The following is a 17,126-nucleotide window of genomic DNA, read 5'->3' as shown; positions in this document are numbered from 1 at the left end:
GGCCTGGCCGTCGCCGTAAAAAGAGACAGTAAGAGCCCACACAGGAAAAAGGTATTTAATACTTTAACAAAATGCAAAATAAAGTACCCAAGTTACAAAACATAAATTCCTTTGGTTCAGTAATCACACGACTAGTTTTACCTTCTAACGGCTACAGAGAAAATCCCCTCAGAGCAAAGTCAGACTGTTCCCCTCCTACTGGAGACGTCAGGCCTGAGACATCACAAACCCCACTAGGCAGCCAACTGCTGGCAACTTACACGGAACAGAGCTGTGGGGCAGGGCGGGGGACAGGCTGGTCTGAAGACGAAAGGGAGACTCTACATGCAGAAGAGGTCAGGGGCGGCAGCTCTCAGCCAGCACGAGGGCAAGAGTCCTGGCCCTGCATGGACGTGAGGCCGGGCGCCCGGCGCCATCACACACACAGTCCAGCGGCCCTGAGCGTCCCCAGGGAAGACGGAAAGAAAAGGAAATACAGCGAGGTGGAGGGAGGCCGGCCCCAGAGCAGATCACGGACACCAGAGAACATTTAGTCCAGGTCCTCAGTCGCGAGTGGGGACGAGGCCTAGAGAAAGGAAGCATCTTGCAAAAGAAACACAATTCCCGGCCGCCAGCCTCAGGACTCCATATTCTCTTCATGTGGATGGATGGACAGGAAATCGATGGAGCCCCAGGGCCAGGGAGGAGGGCCTACAGGTGTCGAGGCCTTCCTGGGCGCCCCTGATCTCAGCAACCAGGGTCTTCTGAATGTCTAGGTCCCTGGGCTCTAGGACCAAAGGAATTGAGAGCTGGGCCACCTGATGGGGATGGAAGATCATGGCCCCAAACTGCTCCCGGCGAGCCTGAGACACAAGAGGGTGGCTGGAAACGCAGCCGGCTCAGAGTCAGACGCTGCCACCCAACAGGGCGGGAAGGGGGCTGCGGAGCCCGGTGCAGCTGAACCAAGACCAAAATGAGAGTCTCCAAAGCACAAACTTTCTATCTAGCTGAAGGCAGGTCCTCAATAAATACTAGAAACCAACGACCGAGGACGGCCCCATGGCGACAGTGCGTGGTTCTGCGTGAGACACGGACCGTGTCCAAACAGCCCACGGAGGACACTTTGGGGGTACACGTTCTTTTCGTGCCCCTCTGCTGGAACTGTGCGCGCCACATTGTGCCCCTGCCGAGTGAAAGAGGAAAGTCAGTGCAGATTTCAGAATTAAATTAAATAAGAACACCTGGTGCCGCGGCGCGCAGGGGAGGGAGGAGGCAGATCCGGCGCAGACACGCTTTCGCTTTCCTCTCGGGTGGCGGGAGCAGCGCGCCAGGTCCCGGAGCAATGAAGACAGGACTGCTGAAACCTCTCACCACATGCACTTGAGGGGTCGCAAGCAGCCCCTCCCCAGCCCCCCCCTCAGTCACTTCTTGGCCAGGGAGGCAGACCGGGACAGCGAGATCTGCCTGCACTTCTCAAAGACGGCCTCCGCCGAGAGCTTGGGCAGCCCCTGGTCCAGGGGGCACTCGTCCACCAGGCTGTTCATGGGCGTGGGGGGCAGTGCAGGTTCCTCCTCATCTTGACTCAGTCCGGAAACCAGAGAGTTACCTGCCCTGTCCAATTCCTTGTCCGCCTGCTCCCTGGACATGCCCCCTGCTTCAGGCTGCCCTAAGGGGACTCTCCCCGAGTCAGGATTCGCTGACAGGGCTTCCTGGAGCAGAGGCAGGAGTTTCTTTCGAGAGACCTGGGTGTTGCCTTGATGGTAGGCTTGGAGACTCGGGTGGATGCTGGGGACCGGGGTCAGCTTCAGAGACGGAGAGTGGGAACGTTCCAGGACCCCGCAGATCTAAAGAGGAGATGCGGATGGAGAGATGGCGCGTGAGGTGGCGGGCAGCGAGCCGAGGCTTCTGAGCGCAGGCTTCTCTTACGGGGTAGAACACTTTTTAAGTCACCACAGTTCAGTTTTACTGCTTGCAATGAAAGGCGCGTCCGCTAATACACAGAGCATTTCACGAACACTTGAGCTCACACACGGGGTCACTGTCTGGAGCTCACACATGACTCTGAACCAGCACCCAGGACCCCAGGACCCCAGCACCCGATTTCGGGCTGCTTCTGGATGTGTTCTGTGCTGAAAAGCCGACTCTATCCTTAGCTGGGACAGAACACGCTTCTCGACTGGGGCATGAAAAAGGCAGAAAGACAGCGCAGGGGGTGGAAGGGCCAGGCATGGCGCGACATCTGGACACTGCAAATATTCTCCCATTTCATCCTCCCAGCCAGTGTGCCAGGCTGGCATTACTACTACCCTCATTTTTTTTTAAAAAAAGGCATTGTCCTCATTTACAAGGAGGGAAACTGCAGCTTTCTTAGATCAGGTAACTTGCGTAAGGTCACAGTCTGAATGACGCCAAGTTGCCGCCTGAGCCAGGCCTGCCCCGGAGTGGCGTCCTCACCCTGCACACTGTTCCCGGCACAGGGGGAAGAGGGTGCGGGGGGCAGGCAGAGGCAGCCTGGCTGGTTAGGGAGGCTCCCTGGGGGTCTGCACAGCTGTAGGGGAGGGAGGGTGGGGAGAGGCTTCTTTCCCTGGGGACTTGGCCAGTGAGAACACCATTTCCTCCGTGCTTGCTGTGTGCCCAGCAATGGGTCTCACGTATCTTACGCTGAATGATGGCATCTGCTAATTAGCAGGTAGCGTGTCACCTACAGACTCGGAAGCCAAGCCTTGCTGAGCTCACGGAGCAAGCACGTGGCAGGGTGAACAGAAAGGCACGTCTATCTGCTTTACACACTGTACTTTTCCCACAATCCAAGCTACTTTCATGAGTGACGTGACATCTACTTCCTGGAGAAGACAAAGGCGAAGGGAGCGGGAGGCCCGACCCTTACGGCCGATCACTGGCTGGCTGGATCAGGCCGCCGAGCTTGCGCGCAGCCAGCGACCCAGCGTCCAGGCTGCCTGAGTCCACTTTTAAATTCTTCCCTGGGCTGACTCATAACCAAGAGAGGATGGGGGTGGAGGGGGTGGGGGGGAGTGGGAGGTGGGGGGTGGGGGGGAGCGGGAGGTGGGGTGGGTGGGAAAGGTGGCCGTAGGGAAGCGCGGGGGGAAGGGTCACTTGTCTACACAGCCAGCGCCCCAGAGAGCGGATCCCCCCACGGTCAGCAGCAGAAAGGTTTCTTTTGTGTTTCCAATTTTCAAGGCAAGAGGGTAAAAAGAAAGGAAATGTTTTATAGGGGCAAGGAATGAATGATTAAAGCAGGATTTGAGCTTTCACTCCAGATTTATAATATCTCATTTTAGCTGGGTGTCAAGTGCCCTCCAGGCAGGCACTGTGTTCTCTAGCCCTCCCCGGCATCTCCCTTCTCCACGACAGTGTGGTTAAGGCTGTCTGAAGAAAGCGGGGAGGGAAGACCTGGAAATGAGTCAAGGGACTCCCGTCTCCGTATCAGAGGCGGGGCAGGGGGCCTCCCCAGCCCGCTCCCCGCGGACCCTGGGCGGCAGGAGGGACACTCACCGTCATCCGCAGCACTGTGTGGGGACAGAAGACGGCCAGCTGCCGCACTGGCTCATTGTGAGAGTTGAAAAAGATTGTCATGGCGACCAGGGCATCATAGCTGAGGGCCTGGCAGAAAGCATGCAGTTCCTCCATGAGGCCGGGCCTCTGCAGGAAGGCCTGAAAGAGAGGACACGGCCGGGCGTGAGGGCCACACACGGATGCCCCCCCGCCGCCAGTCGCCATCATCAAAACACACCCATGCAGGGTTTCTCTGCAGTTGACCTGGACCGGGACTCCACGCAAAGGGGACCGGCTACTGCTTGGCGTTACCTGTGTGCTGGGAGGCGCGTGTGCCGGGACGGAGTCCAGGCTCTGGGCTCAGACAGAGCGCTCTGTCACCTACTGTGTGGTGAGTGACATGAACCTGCCTGAACCTAGGGTTTTCTCGACTGTAGAGTAAGAATGAAACATTCACTGCTAGGGTTGCTCCGAGAGCTCGTCACGTGTACCGCCCGCTCACTCTCTGGGCTCACCTGCTCGTGAGGACAAGCACGGTCCTTGCCCGCGAGGGCTTTTATTCTAGACAAAACGAGGGGACATAGAAATAAGAATAGACACTTGGAAACTGCACCCGTGGCTCTCGATGGCCCCTGAAGCTCAGCACTGAGTAACACCTCCAGCTGTTTCAGACCAGGGTTTCTCTCTATCCTTGGCATTTCCAATGTGTGGATTTGTACCTGATGATGGTGCTTGGCAAGCTGTTTATGTTCCTGTGTTCGTTTCCAAACTAGGTCATGAATCACAAAGGAAGAGGCCATGCTATTTTATTTTATCTAATTATTTAGTTATTTCCATGGAGTATTTAGTAGAAGGCCTTGCAGACTCTGAGAGGTTGTGCAGCCATGGTCTAAAGCAGCATAGTATGGAGGCAGGTAGTGAGACACCTGTATCAAGGTCATAGTCATTCAGCAAAATGCTCTGAGCGTCCACCGCACGCTGGGCGCTGTGGGAGGAGGGGTGAGCAACAACTAAGGAAGCAAGTCCCTGTCTCAAAGGAGCGGGTGGGCCAGCGGACGGCAGAGATGACAAGCAATGGAGCCAGGGGACGCTATTTTAGTGTTAAGTGCAGGGAAACAAAAGTGCAGGAAAACAAACAAACAAACAAAAAACAAGTGCAGGAAAACAAGGAAAGGCAATTGTGGGAGATTTTTAACCTAGACAATTACTTATTTTAGAGCGCCTCCTAGGAGAGAGGCCATCTGAGTTAGACCTGACTCTCCCCGGGCCGAGAGAGCAGCCAGGGGTGAGAGCAGAGGGGGAGGCCAGCAGGAGTGCAGGTGCATTTCGGAAGTGAGCCGACATCTTGCTCTTACCTCCAAGTCCATGTAGATGGCGCTGATGGCCACCTTGGTGCCCTGCCTGGACAGGGTCTTCTGGTCTTTCCTCAGCATCTGCTCGGTGGTCAGTCCTAGGGAGTGGATGTGAGACAAAGGTTCAAGCAACAGGGTCTGGGGCCCCAGAACCAGGAAAATGAGGAAGGCGAAAAACAGTCTAGAAAGTGACCGTGTCTAAGATGTACTTTGAATTGCCTCTGCAGGAAGGGCTGTGGAGGGAGGGGAGGCAGAAGGAAGAGAGGCTTTCACCTCTGATTTTTCCTTTCGGTGTTCACTTTTGGACTAAAAGCACATGTGGTAATTGTTTTTCTTTTTCATGTCAGTGGGTGGCAGCAGGTAGGAAAACACGCGAGGCTTTGTCTTCCCCTCTTTACAGGTCCCAGGCGTTGCTTCCCTTCCCCAGCCGATGCTCTCCCTCTCGCCTGGCACCTAGCGTTCCCTCAGCCTCTCTGGCGGGATGTGTGCGCTGATGAGCCTGGAAACCTCCCCATCCTGCCCCGTGGCAGGAGAAAACAATCTAGTAAATGCTGGATTATTTCGCGACCAGACCGGCCGGCCGCGTGTTTCTCTCTGGTGTGACCCCTGGGCCACCCGCCGGCGGCCTTGCTGATGGCGCTCAGGAGGCAGTGAGCAAGGCCACCCCATTTTCTCAGGTGGGTGGAGACCCGCCGCCTGCTACCTCGTACCTGATACATCGAACTTTGCCTTCTGCAGAGACTCGAATATGTCGCTCCTCTGGGGCAGGTCCGGGAAGAGCGCCTCCAGTTTCTCCACGTACTTGTGGTCCTTCGGGGTTGCTTTTCCAATTTTAAGGTCCATGTTGACACAGTCCAGGATGATTGTCCCTGTGAGGGGAGAGGCTGCAAGTGAGGCTCAGGCGGCCCCGCGGCCCGGCCCCCAGGAGCTGTGCAGGCCGCCCCCTGCCGCTGGTCTTCCCTGTCCAGGGCGCAGCCAGCAGCCCCAATTCTGCCTAACGTCACCCAGAAACACAACCTTCAAACCCAAAGGACGCAATACCGAGATCAGCGGGCAAACTCACTGAAAACAGCAAGAAACTGGGGCTGTGTCCCGAGTAAGGCCTCCCAAGCTAAAGTGTGCACAGAAGCCGGAGAGGCAGAGCGGCCGGGCCGCGGGAAACCGCCCCGAGGCTGCTCGGCCGGCCAGACCACCACGGAACCTCGTGGGGAAGAAGCGCCTCGTCCAGCTCTGTCCTCTTTTCACAAACAGAGAAAACCAGAACAAGAACTCCTGGGCTTCGCGCGACCACTTCCCGCGCAGAAATGACCCGAGTCTGGGCCCGGCCTCCCCGGCCATCCACTGCCCTCCCCGGCCATCCACTGCCCACTGCAGACGCGGCGTCCAGGCCTGCTGTCCCGTGCCTCGCCTGTTTTCTTCACTGAAGCATCATGGCCTTCTAACGCCTAATCTCCCCCAAAGGACTCCACCCTGCCCCAGGGGCCGAGCGGCGCCCTGCCCGCCCGTCCCTTCTCCTGACGGCCGCCCGGCCTCACCATGCAGCAGGGCCGCGGTCTGCCGGTCCAGGATCTCCGGCGCCCCCTGCAGGATCCTCTCGGCCACCAGGGTGGCGCAGGACCCCACCAGCTCCGCCGTGACCTGGCAGGGCGGGCAGTGCCTCTGCTCGATGGGCCGATGGTCCAGCACCTCCACCACGGCCTCCTCCAGGGCCGCGTCGCTCCTGCGCGGGGACGGGGGGCGGGGGAAAGAGAAGGTTGGCCAGGGCGCTCAGGCTGCTCTGGCCAGAACCCACCTGGGCCTCTGCCTCCCTCCTCTCAATTCTTCCCTCCCCAGCTGTCACCAAAACCGCCCGTAAATGGCCTGCACGAGAATCTGGCGAAGCACCTGCTGCAAGTATCCACTGTTTGCTGTCCTGGGGTTCCATTTCCAATCGACACCCTTGCCCCAGCGTTCCAGTGGCTGCTGCTCCCTCAATCCATTTAATACGCACCCTCCATGAAGTCGCCACTTTCCGTGGCTCCTACCTCAATTCCTAGCCATTCCTTCCTTCCCAGCCCTCTGCCACTGCCTTGTTTGAGGCCCTCAGCGTGCCTCATCTGGACTCTCCCACAGACTCTTCCAGTCCCGGGCCCCGGGAGCCGTCCTCCACCCTGCTGCCCGAGCCATTGTGTGGACAGTGCAGAGTGGATTCTGTCAGGACCTGGCACAGACATAATTAACAATAAATATATACCCCCTGCCCTAAAATGAAGTCCAATCTTCTAGGCAGGGCCAATAAGGTCTTCGTGATCTGGCCCGCCGGCCTCTCTAGTCTCACCTTTGTCCATGTCCTACTCCATCATTTTATGCTCCACCTATGCAACAAGTCCCGGCTGCCCCACTGGCCAGGCTGTTTCACGCCTGCCTGCCCTTGCTGCTGTTAATTGCTTCTCCACCTGGCTGCTTTGCCTGGTGACCTTACCTCCCCACTCCCGGGGAGAACACCAGTCCCCCTTCAAGACTGAAGTCAAAGGTCAGTTGTTGAGAAGACTTCATGACATCCTCTGCTCCTCCTTGGTGCTCGACTGCCCCATAGGGTGACAGTTCTCTCAGCTCGAATACCCCTTAGACCTGTTGCCTCGTTCCCTCTTTCTGACTGAAAGCGTCTTGAGAACAGGGGCTCTGCCTCACCTTTATCCCCTAAACAGAAGTTTACTGACAAGCACACGAACAGGTGGATTAATGCCTTGAGACTACCCTGCCAATGACCTGCTGGAATCATGGTGCTCAAAGGAAAAACATCCCTTCCACATCAGCAGGCGCAGCTGGAGAGGAAGGTCTCAAGCTCCCGTTGCTCTCTTGGCAGTTGTTGCCAGCCCTCAATTAGATACATGGAATGATTACAGGTGTGTAGGTTTGTCAACCAGATACTAACAAGATGCCTTATGCAAGAAATAATTTTGCTAACTTTAAAATTAAAAAGAACTGGGCCTCGGGACCTCCCTGGTGGCGCAGGGGTTAAAGTCTCAGCACTGTGAAGCTATCGGCAGCCACTGCAGCACGAGTTCCATCCCCAGCCAGGGAGCTACCTACATGGAGCAGCAGACCTCTCCTGGCTCCCCGCCGCTCCCCTCAGCAGTGTGTTTCAGTGGATCTGCCTGTTCTGCTCTCCAGCCTGTCTTGGTGAGTCCTCTCACCCCCCTGCACCTCTGACCTACATCCCAGTTCTACACAAAAATAAAATATTTAAGAAAAACATTGCAATCATTCAAAGGTTTCTACTGTAATAAGTCTATCATGAAACCTTAAAATAAGGACATCAAAGGCAAACTTAAATGATTTCCAAGTTACCCTTTAGTTTGAGCTCTCCATGTTTCTATTTCTATTTATTGCTGGCGTAACTGGAGAACTACTTTCTGTTGCTTTTCTTTTCTTACTGTATTATTTTTAAAAAAAGATTTATTTTATTATGCATACAAGAACTGGGGTACGGGCCAGAGGTGTGGGGGGTGAGAGGATTCACCAGAGACAGAGTGGGGAGCAGAACAGGCGCATGTACTGAAATCCACTGTGGAGGGGAGCAGCAGGGAGACAGGAGAGGTCTGCTGCACCATATGGGTATCTCCCTGGCCGGGGATTGAACTCGTGCTGCAGAGGCTGCGGACAGCATCATAGGTTGTGTCTTAACCCCTTGCACCACCAGGGAGGCCCTATTGTATTTTTTTATTGAGGTAACATTGGTTTACAACACGGTATGTGATTTAGAGGTAAAGCTCACACCTCTTCGGTTATATTACCACACCCCACCCACCACCATCACACACCAAACCCTCCTCCGAGGCTCACTGCCCCTCCCCCTTTCTGTTGACATGACTATCCTCACGATGAGCCTGTTTTCTTCTCGCCTCTGGAGCTCACTGTCAGAGCAGCGGGCCCCGCCAAGAGTCAGCCTGACCCCCCTCACCTGGGCAAGACGTGGTGGTCCACGAGGACGAGCGTGAGCCGGCCTGCCTGGTGCAAGGCGTGAAGGTCAATCTCATCCCGGAAGATCAAGAGGGACTCTGGAATGTGAATCTTCTGAAGGAAGAAGACACTGTCACCCCGCAGAGGTAGCTCGGAGCGTTTTATGTTTAAAACTGGCACAAAGACTTCCTCGGCCTCAGCCGTCTGGGCAGGAGAGCGGAGAGAAGACCGGTGCACGTTGGAGGAGAAGGGGAAAGTAAGGCGCCAGCGAGCGAGGAGACACAATGGGGGGGGGGGGAGTTACTGCCAGCCCCAGAGCCGCAATCACCAGCCAATAAAAGGAAAAGGGGGCCTCCCTGGTGGTGCAAGGGGTTAGATGAAGCCTATGACGCTGTCCGCAGGCTCTGCAGCACGAGCTCCATCCCCGGCCAGGGAGCTACCCACATAATGCAGCAGACCTCTCCTGTCTCCCCGCTGCTCCCCTCAGCAGTGCTTTCAGTCCGTCTGCCTGTTCTGCTCCCCACTCTGCCTCGGGTGAATCCTCTCACCCCACACCTCTGGCCTGTACCCCAGCTCTTGTATAAAAATAAATAAATCTTAAGGAAAAAAAAAGGAAAAGGACGACTCTTGCCCTTCCTCCTCCTCAGCACTAACACGGAGGTCAACAAGATAACTCAGGAAAATGGAGGGTTACTAGGCCTCAGCGCTGACATGGGCAGAGGGAAGACACACCCGATCACGCACAGCCACACAAAACTCGGCAGCAGCGACTCCAATAGTGCTTTCTGGATCCCCATGTCTCCGGATTACCTTTCCTGGCCTGATCTCACAGCAAGCATTATCATATCTATGGGGGGGGGGTTTCCTCGGATCTTGGGGCAGGGATGGGATTCTCGGATCTTACAGAGGGGAATGAGATTCAGCCAAGTTAAAGGATTTAACTTACCCAAGGCTAAATGGTGTTAAGAAACAAAGCTAAATCTTGAACCCAAATCTTTTCACTCTAAGGGCTCCTGCTCCTAAGTACTTACCTTTGACAGGTAAAAAGCCAGGGCGAGCGCTGACACCATGGAGTCCAGGTCACAGGCCTCATTCCCCAGCACCACGTGCAGCGGCCGGGACGCCTGCAGGGCGAGAGAGGGAGGCTGTGGGTGCTTACCTGACGCTCAAGGAGGCCTGATGTCCTGCACTGACCCTGGAGAGGGGCGGGACAGGTCGCCTCAGGGCGCCTCACTTCAGGGCCGAGGGCGGTAACTGAAAGGCACACCTGTTTCAGCTACGTTTTAAGCATTCCACGCGCAGCCAGGGCTCTCCTACACCGTCCCGTGAGTGTTAACTCGTGGGAGGCAGCAGTGAGCCTCTACCTTCCGAGGCGTCTCTGGACACCTGAGAAGTCAAAGCTGAGCACTTGGAGCGGCTGATGTGTTCAAGCCACGACAGCCCTGGCTGGTTTGTCTGTTCCCCCATTTTCATAATCGGGGAAACAATTCTTAACTCCCCAAGTCATGGGAACAGGTGAAGATACCCTGAGAATAAAGGTAAAAGATTACGCAGCTCATCCGCCAGTGAGGACCCCCGCCCGAGGCCCCCGGGGACAGCCAGCACGACCACCCCCGCCGGGCAGCAGGCGCTTCCCAGGGGGCTCCGAGGCGGCTCGAGGTGCCAGTCCTGCCGGGACTTTTATTTTCAAAGCTCTGAAGAGTCTGGCCGCTGCCAAGAACGCTGGGGAGAGATGTCTGCCAGTATTGACTTTGCCCCTTGCCGCTCCTTGCTAACCAAGTTAGAAATAAAGCACATTAAACCCTAAGTGCCCACGCAGGTTGCGGTGCAGCCTGGCCGGGACTGGGGTTGGGTTTGCTTTGGAAAGGGCTGAGTGTGCCAAGCCCTGTCCTGCTATTTTCACATGAATCAACTAGTCAGTCACTTGGTCTCAAAACAACCTGAAGAGGCTGTCCGTTAAGAATTAATACTTCTGGGGCCTCCCGGGTGGTACAGGGGTTAAGACGCAGCCTACGAAGCTGTCTGCAGCCACTGCAGCACGAGTTCCATCCCCAGCCAGGGAGCTACCCACATGGTGCAGCAAACCTCTCCTGTCACCCCACTGCTCCCCCCAGCAGTGTATTTCCGTGGCTCTACCTGTTCTGCTCCCCACTCTGTCTCTAGTGAATCCTCTCACCCCCCACACCTCTGGTCTGTACCCCAGTTCTTGTATGCATAAATAAATCTTTAAAAAAAAAAAAGAGAAAGAATGAGGGCCTCCCAGGTGGTACAGGGGTTAAGACGCAGCCTGCGAAGCTGTCTGCAGCCTCTGCAGCATGAGTTTGATCCCAGCCAGCCAGGGAGCTACCCACATGGTGCAGCAGACCTCTCCTGACTCACCTGCTGCTCCCCTCAGCAGTGTACTTTGGTCGATCTGCCTGTTCTGTTCCCCACTCTGTCTCTGGTGAATCCTCTCACCCCTCCCCACACCTCTGCCCTGTACCAGCTCTTGTATGCATAAATAAATAAATCTTAAAAAAAAAAAGAAAAGAATGAACACTTCCAGGTGGAATGAGACCCCAAAGTCCGGGGCTCAGGGGAGGGTGCGGCTGTCTGCTGCTGTACTTCTGGGCTGCTCCGAGGCTGCTCCTGAGAGAGGAGTGGACAGGAGACACCCCAGTCGCAGAAAGGTCTCACTCCAGCTCTGCTTGTGCTGGGAATGCGCTGTTGCAGCAGCTGCCTTGGGTACTACAGGCTATCTGGCAGCACCCCTGGATTCCACTCACTAGATGTGAGTGACACCCCCAATTCATGGCAATCAAAAATATCTCCAGACTTGCCAAATACTGCCTGGGGGACAAACCTCCCCTGGCTGAGAACTACTGGGTTATGGAAAGGTGAAAACCCCAATTCTCCTGCTTCTTCGGCCAGGGAGTATCTGCTACATGGAAGAGTCTAGAAAAGTGGGAAGGGGATTCATAGGAGCAAAAGTAGCAAGAAATAGTCTTTACGTAACAGAATTTTAGGAAAAAAGAGACCCCTGGGGAGCCTGGGTCACCTCCCTGCACTGGCTGTGACCAGCCCCACCCCGCCTGGAAGCCCTGGCCCCAAGGGGCAATTTTGGACTCCCCGTGTCATAAACTGTCCATGGCACAAAGATGTTTGTTTTTAAAACACCTCTCCTCCTTCTACTACTACTATACTTAGAAGTACAAAAGCCAGGGGTTACCTGTCACGTCAGACAAAGGCCCCTGGGGAAATGTGCTCCTGGGGTCTCCTACCCCCTTCCGGGGCTGTCCCGGTGGGGGTGGGGGTGGGGGAAGAGACTCATTTTCATATTTTCCAATAATAAGCCCCCAGCTGTCCCGTCCCATGCCAGCCCCTCTGACTTGCAGCTGCTCTCCTGAGACTAGAGAAGGCCCCTGTTTCCTGGACACCGAGAACGGCCCAGATGGCCGCGTCCCCAAGTGACAGCCAAGCCCCTGAGGCGAGTGCAGCAGAGTAACCTGCTCACTGGAGCAGCGTGTCTGTGGTGCAAGAGCGCGTGCACACCGCGGTTCTCTAGAGAGGCGAGAGGCCCCAGCGGAAGGAAGGAAGGCAGAGGAGGGGCGGGCCACGGGAGAGACCTGCCGAGCCCCCCTCCGCGTGGCGCCTGACTCGGGTGGGCAGACCCCAGCCCCGGAGAAGCAGAAGCAGGACCGAGTCCGGCCGTGGCCGCGAGGTGCGGGCACACACCGCCAGCACAGGGTGAAGGACGAAGCCCCTGGGCCCAGCGTGGCCAGACAGACAGACAGTCGGGGAGCCAACAGGAAGGAGGGACGCCAGACTTGGCCAAGCCAGGGCAGGAGCGGCCCGGGAGGTGGGGGCGGCTGGCCTGCAGGCGCTGGCGGACACCGTGGCAGTCCCAGCTCTGCCCTTTGCACTCTTTGCTCCTCCCTGCTTGACAGCCGCGGCGCTGCCATCTGAACGGACCCCGGGCTGGGCCCAGATCCCGCTCTGCTTCCTGCTGGTTGCGGGACTTTGGCCTCGCGAAGCCTCATGCTCCGCATATGAGAATGACGCGACTGCCGCGAGCCATTTCACGAAGCTGTTATGAAGAGGACACGGGCTGGCGCGTCAACGGGAACCCCCGGCTCCCCTTTCTCCAGCCCTCCTGGCCGACCTAAAGGCCCCTCTGCAAAGTCTTCCCTGACCACCCAGGCCAGAGCGTCCTCCCCCCACGCCGCCAGCTTCTACACCTGCGGCTCCCACATGCATCTCAACGCCCCTTCTTTCCGCGGGCACGTACCCCAACCCTTACCAGGGCTCGCGAGCTGCGTGACCAGATACTGTGTTTTTCCAAACTGAGACTCTTTTGAGAATGAAAAGAGGGGCAGTTAATGATTACACTGGAACAAACCAAGACTGTCCTGGGCAAACAGGATAAACGTTGCCCAACTTAGAAGATGCCATTCTCCCCCTCCTTTAGAGAGAAGCTCGGGCGGTGTTGCTGCAGCAGCAATACAAGAGGAGAAAAAAACCCTAAAACACAACCAGAAAGATGTGGGAGAAGAGGAATTTGACCACCACATGCCTTAGGTCGCAGGGTTTGCTTCTTTTTCTACTTCTCTAGAATTTCACAATTTAATGAACATGGATTTATATTCAAATTTCATTGTGACTACCATAATCTCATCGAATTGCAAAAGAAAATATTCATTTGTGGCTATAAGATCAATTACTAGAAGTTGAAATATTTCAGAGAGTTTCTCTGCAGCTGAAGTGGCTGAAGTTAAGCAGCGCGCTGTCCGCAGCTCAAGCGTCCAGACAGCCCACTATGTTTAGATGTTTAGAATCTTTACTTAGAATAAAAAATTAAGCCTGCGGGGGAACACGTGTAACTCATAACCCCGCCCATCCCCCCGGCCAGCAGAAGCCCAAGCCAAACAGCCTGGTTTCTGACCATCAGAGCATCCAGCTATACTTAGCAGCAGGGAGAAACCCGAGCTGCCCATGGAGAAACACAGCCTGAGAGTCGCACATAAATGTAAACTTCTTTTCTTAAAAAAAAAAAAAAAAAATCCACCAGTTGAAAGACTGGATTCTGATGTTGTCTGTGGCCTCCATGGGTAAGTGGGCATGGGTGCTATGCTGGCAAGGTAAATGTCCCTTCCAGAGCGGGATATGGGCTGAGCTTACTCTACAAAATAGCTCATGAGGGAGAAAAATGAGACAAGGCACCAGAAATAGAGCCGCCCTCCCAGCAGAGAAAAAGGGCCTGCCTGAAACCGATGCCCGGATTGCAGATCTCTAAGGACAGCCACGCTCCGGATTCCGCCTCATGCCTGAGACGAGTACAAACACAGATTGTCCAGAGGCTTCTGGGTGAGCACCTACACTTGGCTGCAGCCCCACCCTGAGACAGATTTCCCCCCATAAAAGTGAGCGATGAGTCACCATGGATAGGACATTCTAATGATGAAACAGGATTTCTTTCAAATGGAACATCCTACTATCTCTGTGGCAGAGGCGTAGGAAACTCTGGCATCCAGTGCTAATAAAAACATGGTGTCAACAGGAGCTTGGCTGGTTTGTGAGCTGTTTCTACCTGTGTAAGAGTTAAGCATTTACAGCTCCCTGAATGTTATAATACAGTTTAACAGACAGACACTCCGACTGACCAGTGTCTGTCTAAATTATTCCTCAAGGGAAGAGAGGGTAGTGTGGCTTCTGGGAAATTGTATGGGGAGAAAAAAAAGGATATTTTTCTTTTTCATTTTATACACTTCTACATTTTAAGTGTTTTCCACTATGGATATTTATTACTTCTCTAATGAAAAGCACTCTAAATTGTGGGTGTCCACTTGTGTGTGTCTGCCAGCAGTTTACCTAGAACATTCCTCCTGGCCCTGGCTAGGCTGTGTGATGATGACTGCTCTAAGACACAACTTCACTTTCCCAAAGTTCCCTAGTTTGGAAAAAGGAAGATCTAGATTTTGCTTCCTGGGGAATGAATGCAGGCAGAAGAAAGTCAGGATGCCAGCAATACTAGAAAACACCAGTAGTTTTGACAGCAGCTGTAGAAGACACTGCTAAGCCCGCCTGGCCTCTGGGAGGATAGGTGTATGCAATAAAGTGGTGAGGCGTTAGGGCCCAGGGCTCTCCACCAAACGGTGGAACACAGACTCGTCATTTGGGTTACATAGAGGAAAAAAAAAATCCAACTCCTTAGACTACTTTAGACCTCCAGTGAGCTCCCTGTGTTGGAAATCGGGGGAAACTAAAACAAATTGGTTCCAAACTGTCTTATTTATTTGCATTAAAACAGCTTTCCCAAAATTTGTATTTCACAAGGAAAATTTGGGAGTCACTGGCGTTAAAATGGAAGTCCACTTTTATGTCAGCGCCTGCGGAGGAATTAGGTGACTTTTAGGATTTGCTAAAGACAAGACTCCATTGTCCAGGGGAATTTGTAGATTAAGATACTGAAACAGGGAGGCAGAGTCCACGATCTGTCCAGGTCTCTAGAGGGGCGTGTGACTTGAGGCAGGGGCCAGCTGACCTGGAGTCTCTCTCCGGCCAACTTTTTGCAGCTCACCGGGGTGAGCTTAATGTTCCATGACTGGTCAGCCCGGCTGGGGCGGCCAACTGCCTCCGAGAACACCAAAACAAAGCATTCCCAAATCGTGCTTACAGTTCTGATTCCAAACACACTCTGCGCTCGTCCCTTCCAGGCGGGGGTTTTGTGTGCTTGAGGCCAGGGGAGAAGACCGAGAGGGCAGCAGAGGAATGCAGGTGTGGGGCCACAGAAATGCCTGACGTGCGGGTGTTTATCTTGAAAACAGAAGTAAAGTAAGCCGCCACGACCGTCCCTAATCCAGAATGAGCTCGACCCGCCGGCCAGAAACCGCCACCCGGAGGAAATAAGCGGGCGCAGGTTCGCTGTCCCCCCGGGGTTCACCCGCAGGCCACGGGGTCTCGGAGGCCTCGTGAGCAGAGAATTTAGGAGGGGCGGGGAGAGAGGAGCAAGTGCACCTCGCGGGGCACGACAGGCGGCGGCGCGGCCCTGGGGAGGGACCCACCCGGGGGACGGCGCGGGGAGGCGCAAGGCAGGACCCGGACCCACGACACCCCTCCCCGCTCAGACCCGACGCCGGGGGCCAGAATGGGGAGGCTGAGCAGCATTCCCGGTCTCGAAGGCTAAGTTCTCACTCCCCCCTCAGGCCCCGAGCCTGAGCAGACCCCAAGCCCCCCACCCCCGACCCTCAGGGAGTCCACATCTTCGTCCTGCCTGGACCCCGATTCTATTCCTCACGGTCACACACAGCGACCCGTTACCTGCAGAGCAGCTCGACAACCCTGCAGGTAGCACTCCATGGTGAGGTCCAAGGTGTGCCGCCGCCCCTCGCGGCGGAGCGGTTACCCGGCGAATGCGCCCCGCCCCGGACTCGGGGGCGAGAGACGGGAGTCAGGAGGCGGGACTCGAACCCGCCACACAGCGATTCGGCCCCGACCCCCCGGGAGGAAGTACGTCACGGGGCGCGCCGGACTCCGACGTCGCCCCGCCCCCGGCGGCGGAAGCGGCGCTGCTCCCGGAGCGTCGCGGGTCGCCCTCCCGAGGGCGCGGGCGGGGCGGGCGCGGGGCGTGCTGGGAAACGTAGTCCAGGGGCGCGGAAGTGGCCCCGGGAACCGGGCAGCGCAATTTTCCGGGTGCCCCGCTGGACACACACGTGCCGGGGTCCCCGCGCGCTGGCTCCCTCGCGGCGAGGCCGAGGGCGCGCGCCGCACCCGCGCGTGCTCCGGCCTCTGGGCTTCTCCCCTGCGCGGGGCCCGAGTCCACCAACACCCGGCCCCGCCGACCGCCCCCGCCTCCGGCGCCCGAGCCCCTCCGGGCCGCCCCCGCGGCCCCCACCCGCTGGAGGCGCCCCTTCGGGCGGGCGCGCCCCTCGCCGTCCGGGGGCCCCTCGCCGTCGGCCCGGCCCTGAGCCCCCAGCGTTTCCCGAGGCCCGGCGAGAGGCCCGGGGAGGTGACTCGGGGGACGAGGCCCGCGGGGGCGCGGCGGGGGCGCGGGGCCTGCAGTCCCCGCTTGCCGGGTCGCGCCCCCGCCGCCCGGCTTCGCCCACCCCTTCTCCCGCAGCCCGGGCGCAGCCCGCCGGCCCCCTTGCTAGATTAAAACTACGTATAAAACATGTGTGTGCACCCATGGACACGCGGTGCGCGGTGCACACACCGCCGCGCGGCCGGGAGGGGACCCCGACTGCCCCCGCGCCCCCCGCGCCCCGCAACCGCGCGGGCAGCGCCCGCGGCCCGAGGCGGCCGCCGGGGGAGGCGCGGGCCCCGCCGCTGCCCAGGGCCCCTCCCCGCGCGCGGGCACTGGCTCTT

The 17,126-nt window shown here is 56.8% G+C and overlaps 1 protein-coding gene across 2 annotated transcripts; it reads right to left on the bottom strand.

Annotated features, from left to right (window-relative positions):
- Positions 1 to 41: 41 nt before the first annotated feature.
- Positions 42 to 16,252, bottom strand: PRUNE1 (prune exopolyphosphatase 1). 2 transcript variants are annotated; one of them, XM_037498168.2, is made up of 8 exons: positions 16,083 to 16,252; positions 9,818 to 9,910; positions 8,788 to 8,990; positions 6,380 to 6,564; positions 5,555 to 5,713; positions 4,848 to 4,942; positions 3,493 to 3,651; positions 42 to 1,823 (listed from the first exon to the last, which is right to left on the bottom strand). In XM_037498168.2, the coding sequence occupies exons 1-8, from the start codon at positions 16,119 to 16,121 to the stop codon at positions 1,401 to 1,403; spliced, it is 1,356 nt and encodes a 451-aa protein (XP_037354065.1). In that variant the 5' UTR covers positions 16,122 to 16,252; the 3' UTR covers positions 42 to 1,400. The 2 variants fall into 2 exon arrangements, with proteins under 2 accessions (XP_037354065.1, XP_037354067.1); XM_037498170.2 differs by lacking the exon at positions 16,083 to 16,252 and having other exon boundaries at positions 53 to 1,823; positions 8,788 to 8,900.
- Between the last annotated feature and the right edge of the window lie 874 nt (positions 16,253 to 17,126).

Source organism: Talpa occidentalis, unplaced genomic scaffold (assembly GCF_014898055.3).
Source record: "Talpa occidentalis isolate TD23 unplaced genomic scaffold, MPIMG_talOcc4v2.1 talOcc4.9, whole genome shotgun sequence".
NCBI classification, from domain to species: Eukaryota; Metazoa; Chordata; class Mammalia; order Eulipotyphla; family Talpidae; genus Talpa; species Talpa occidentalis.
This window is presented reverse-complemented; position numbering and strand designations above follow the sequence as displayed.

What these genes read in the sequence shown, in the direction of transcription:
- PRUNE1 (XM_037498168.2), bottom strand. Translation starts at nt 16,121, where the DNA reads ATGGAGTGCTACCTGCAGGGTTGTCGAGCTGCTCTGCAG. An exon ending in GACCGCGGCCCTGCTGCATG is followed by an intron (nt 5,714 to 6,379) that starts GTGAGGCCGGGC and finishes CTCCCCTCACAG; the next exon opens with GGACAATCATCCTGGACTGT. An exon ending in CCATCTACATGGACTTGGAG is followed by an intron (nt 3,652 to 4,847) that starts GTAAGAGCAAGA and finishes CCTCTCTTTCAG; the next exon opens with GCCTTCCTGCAGAGGCCCGG.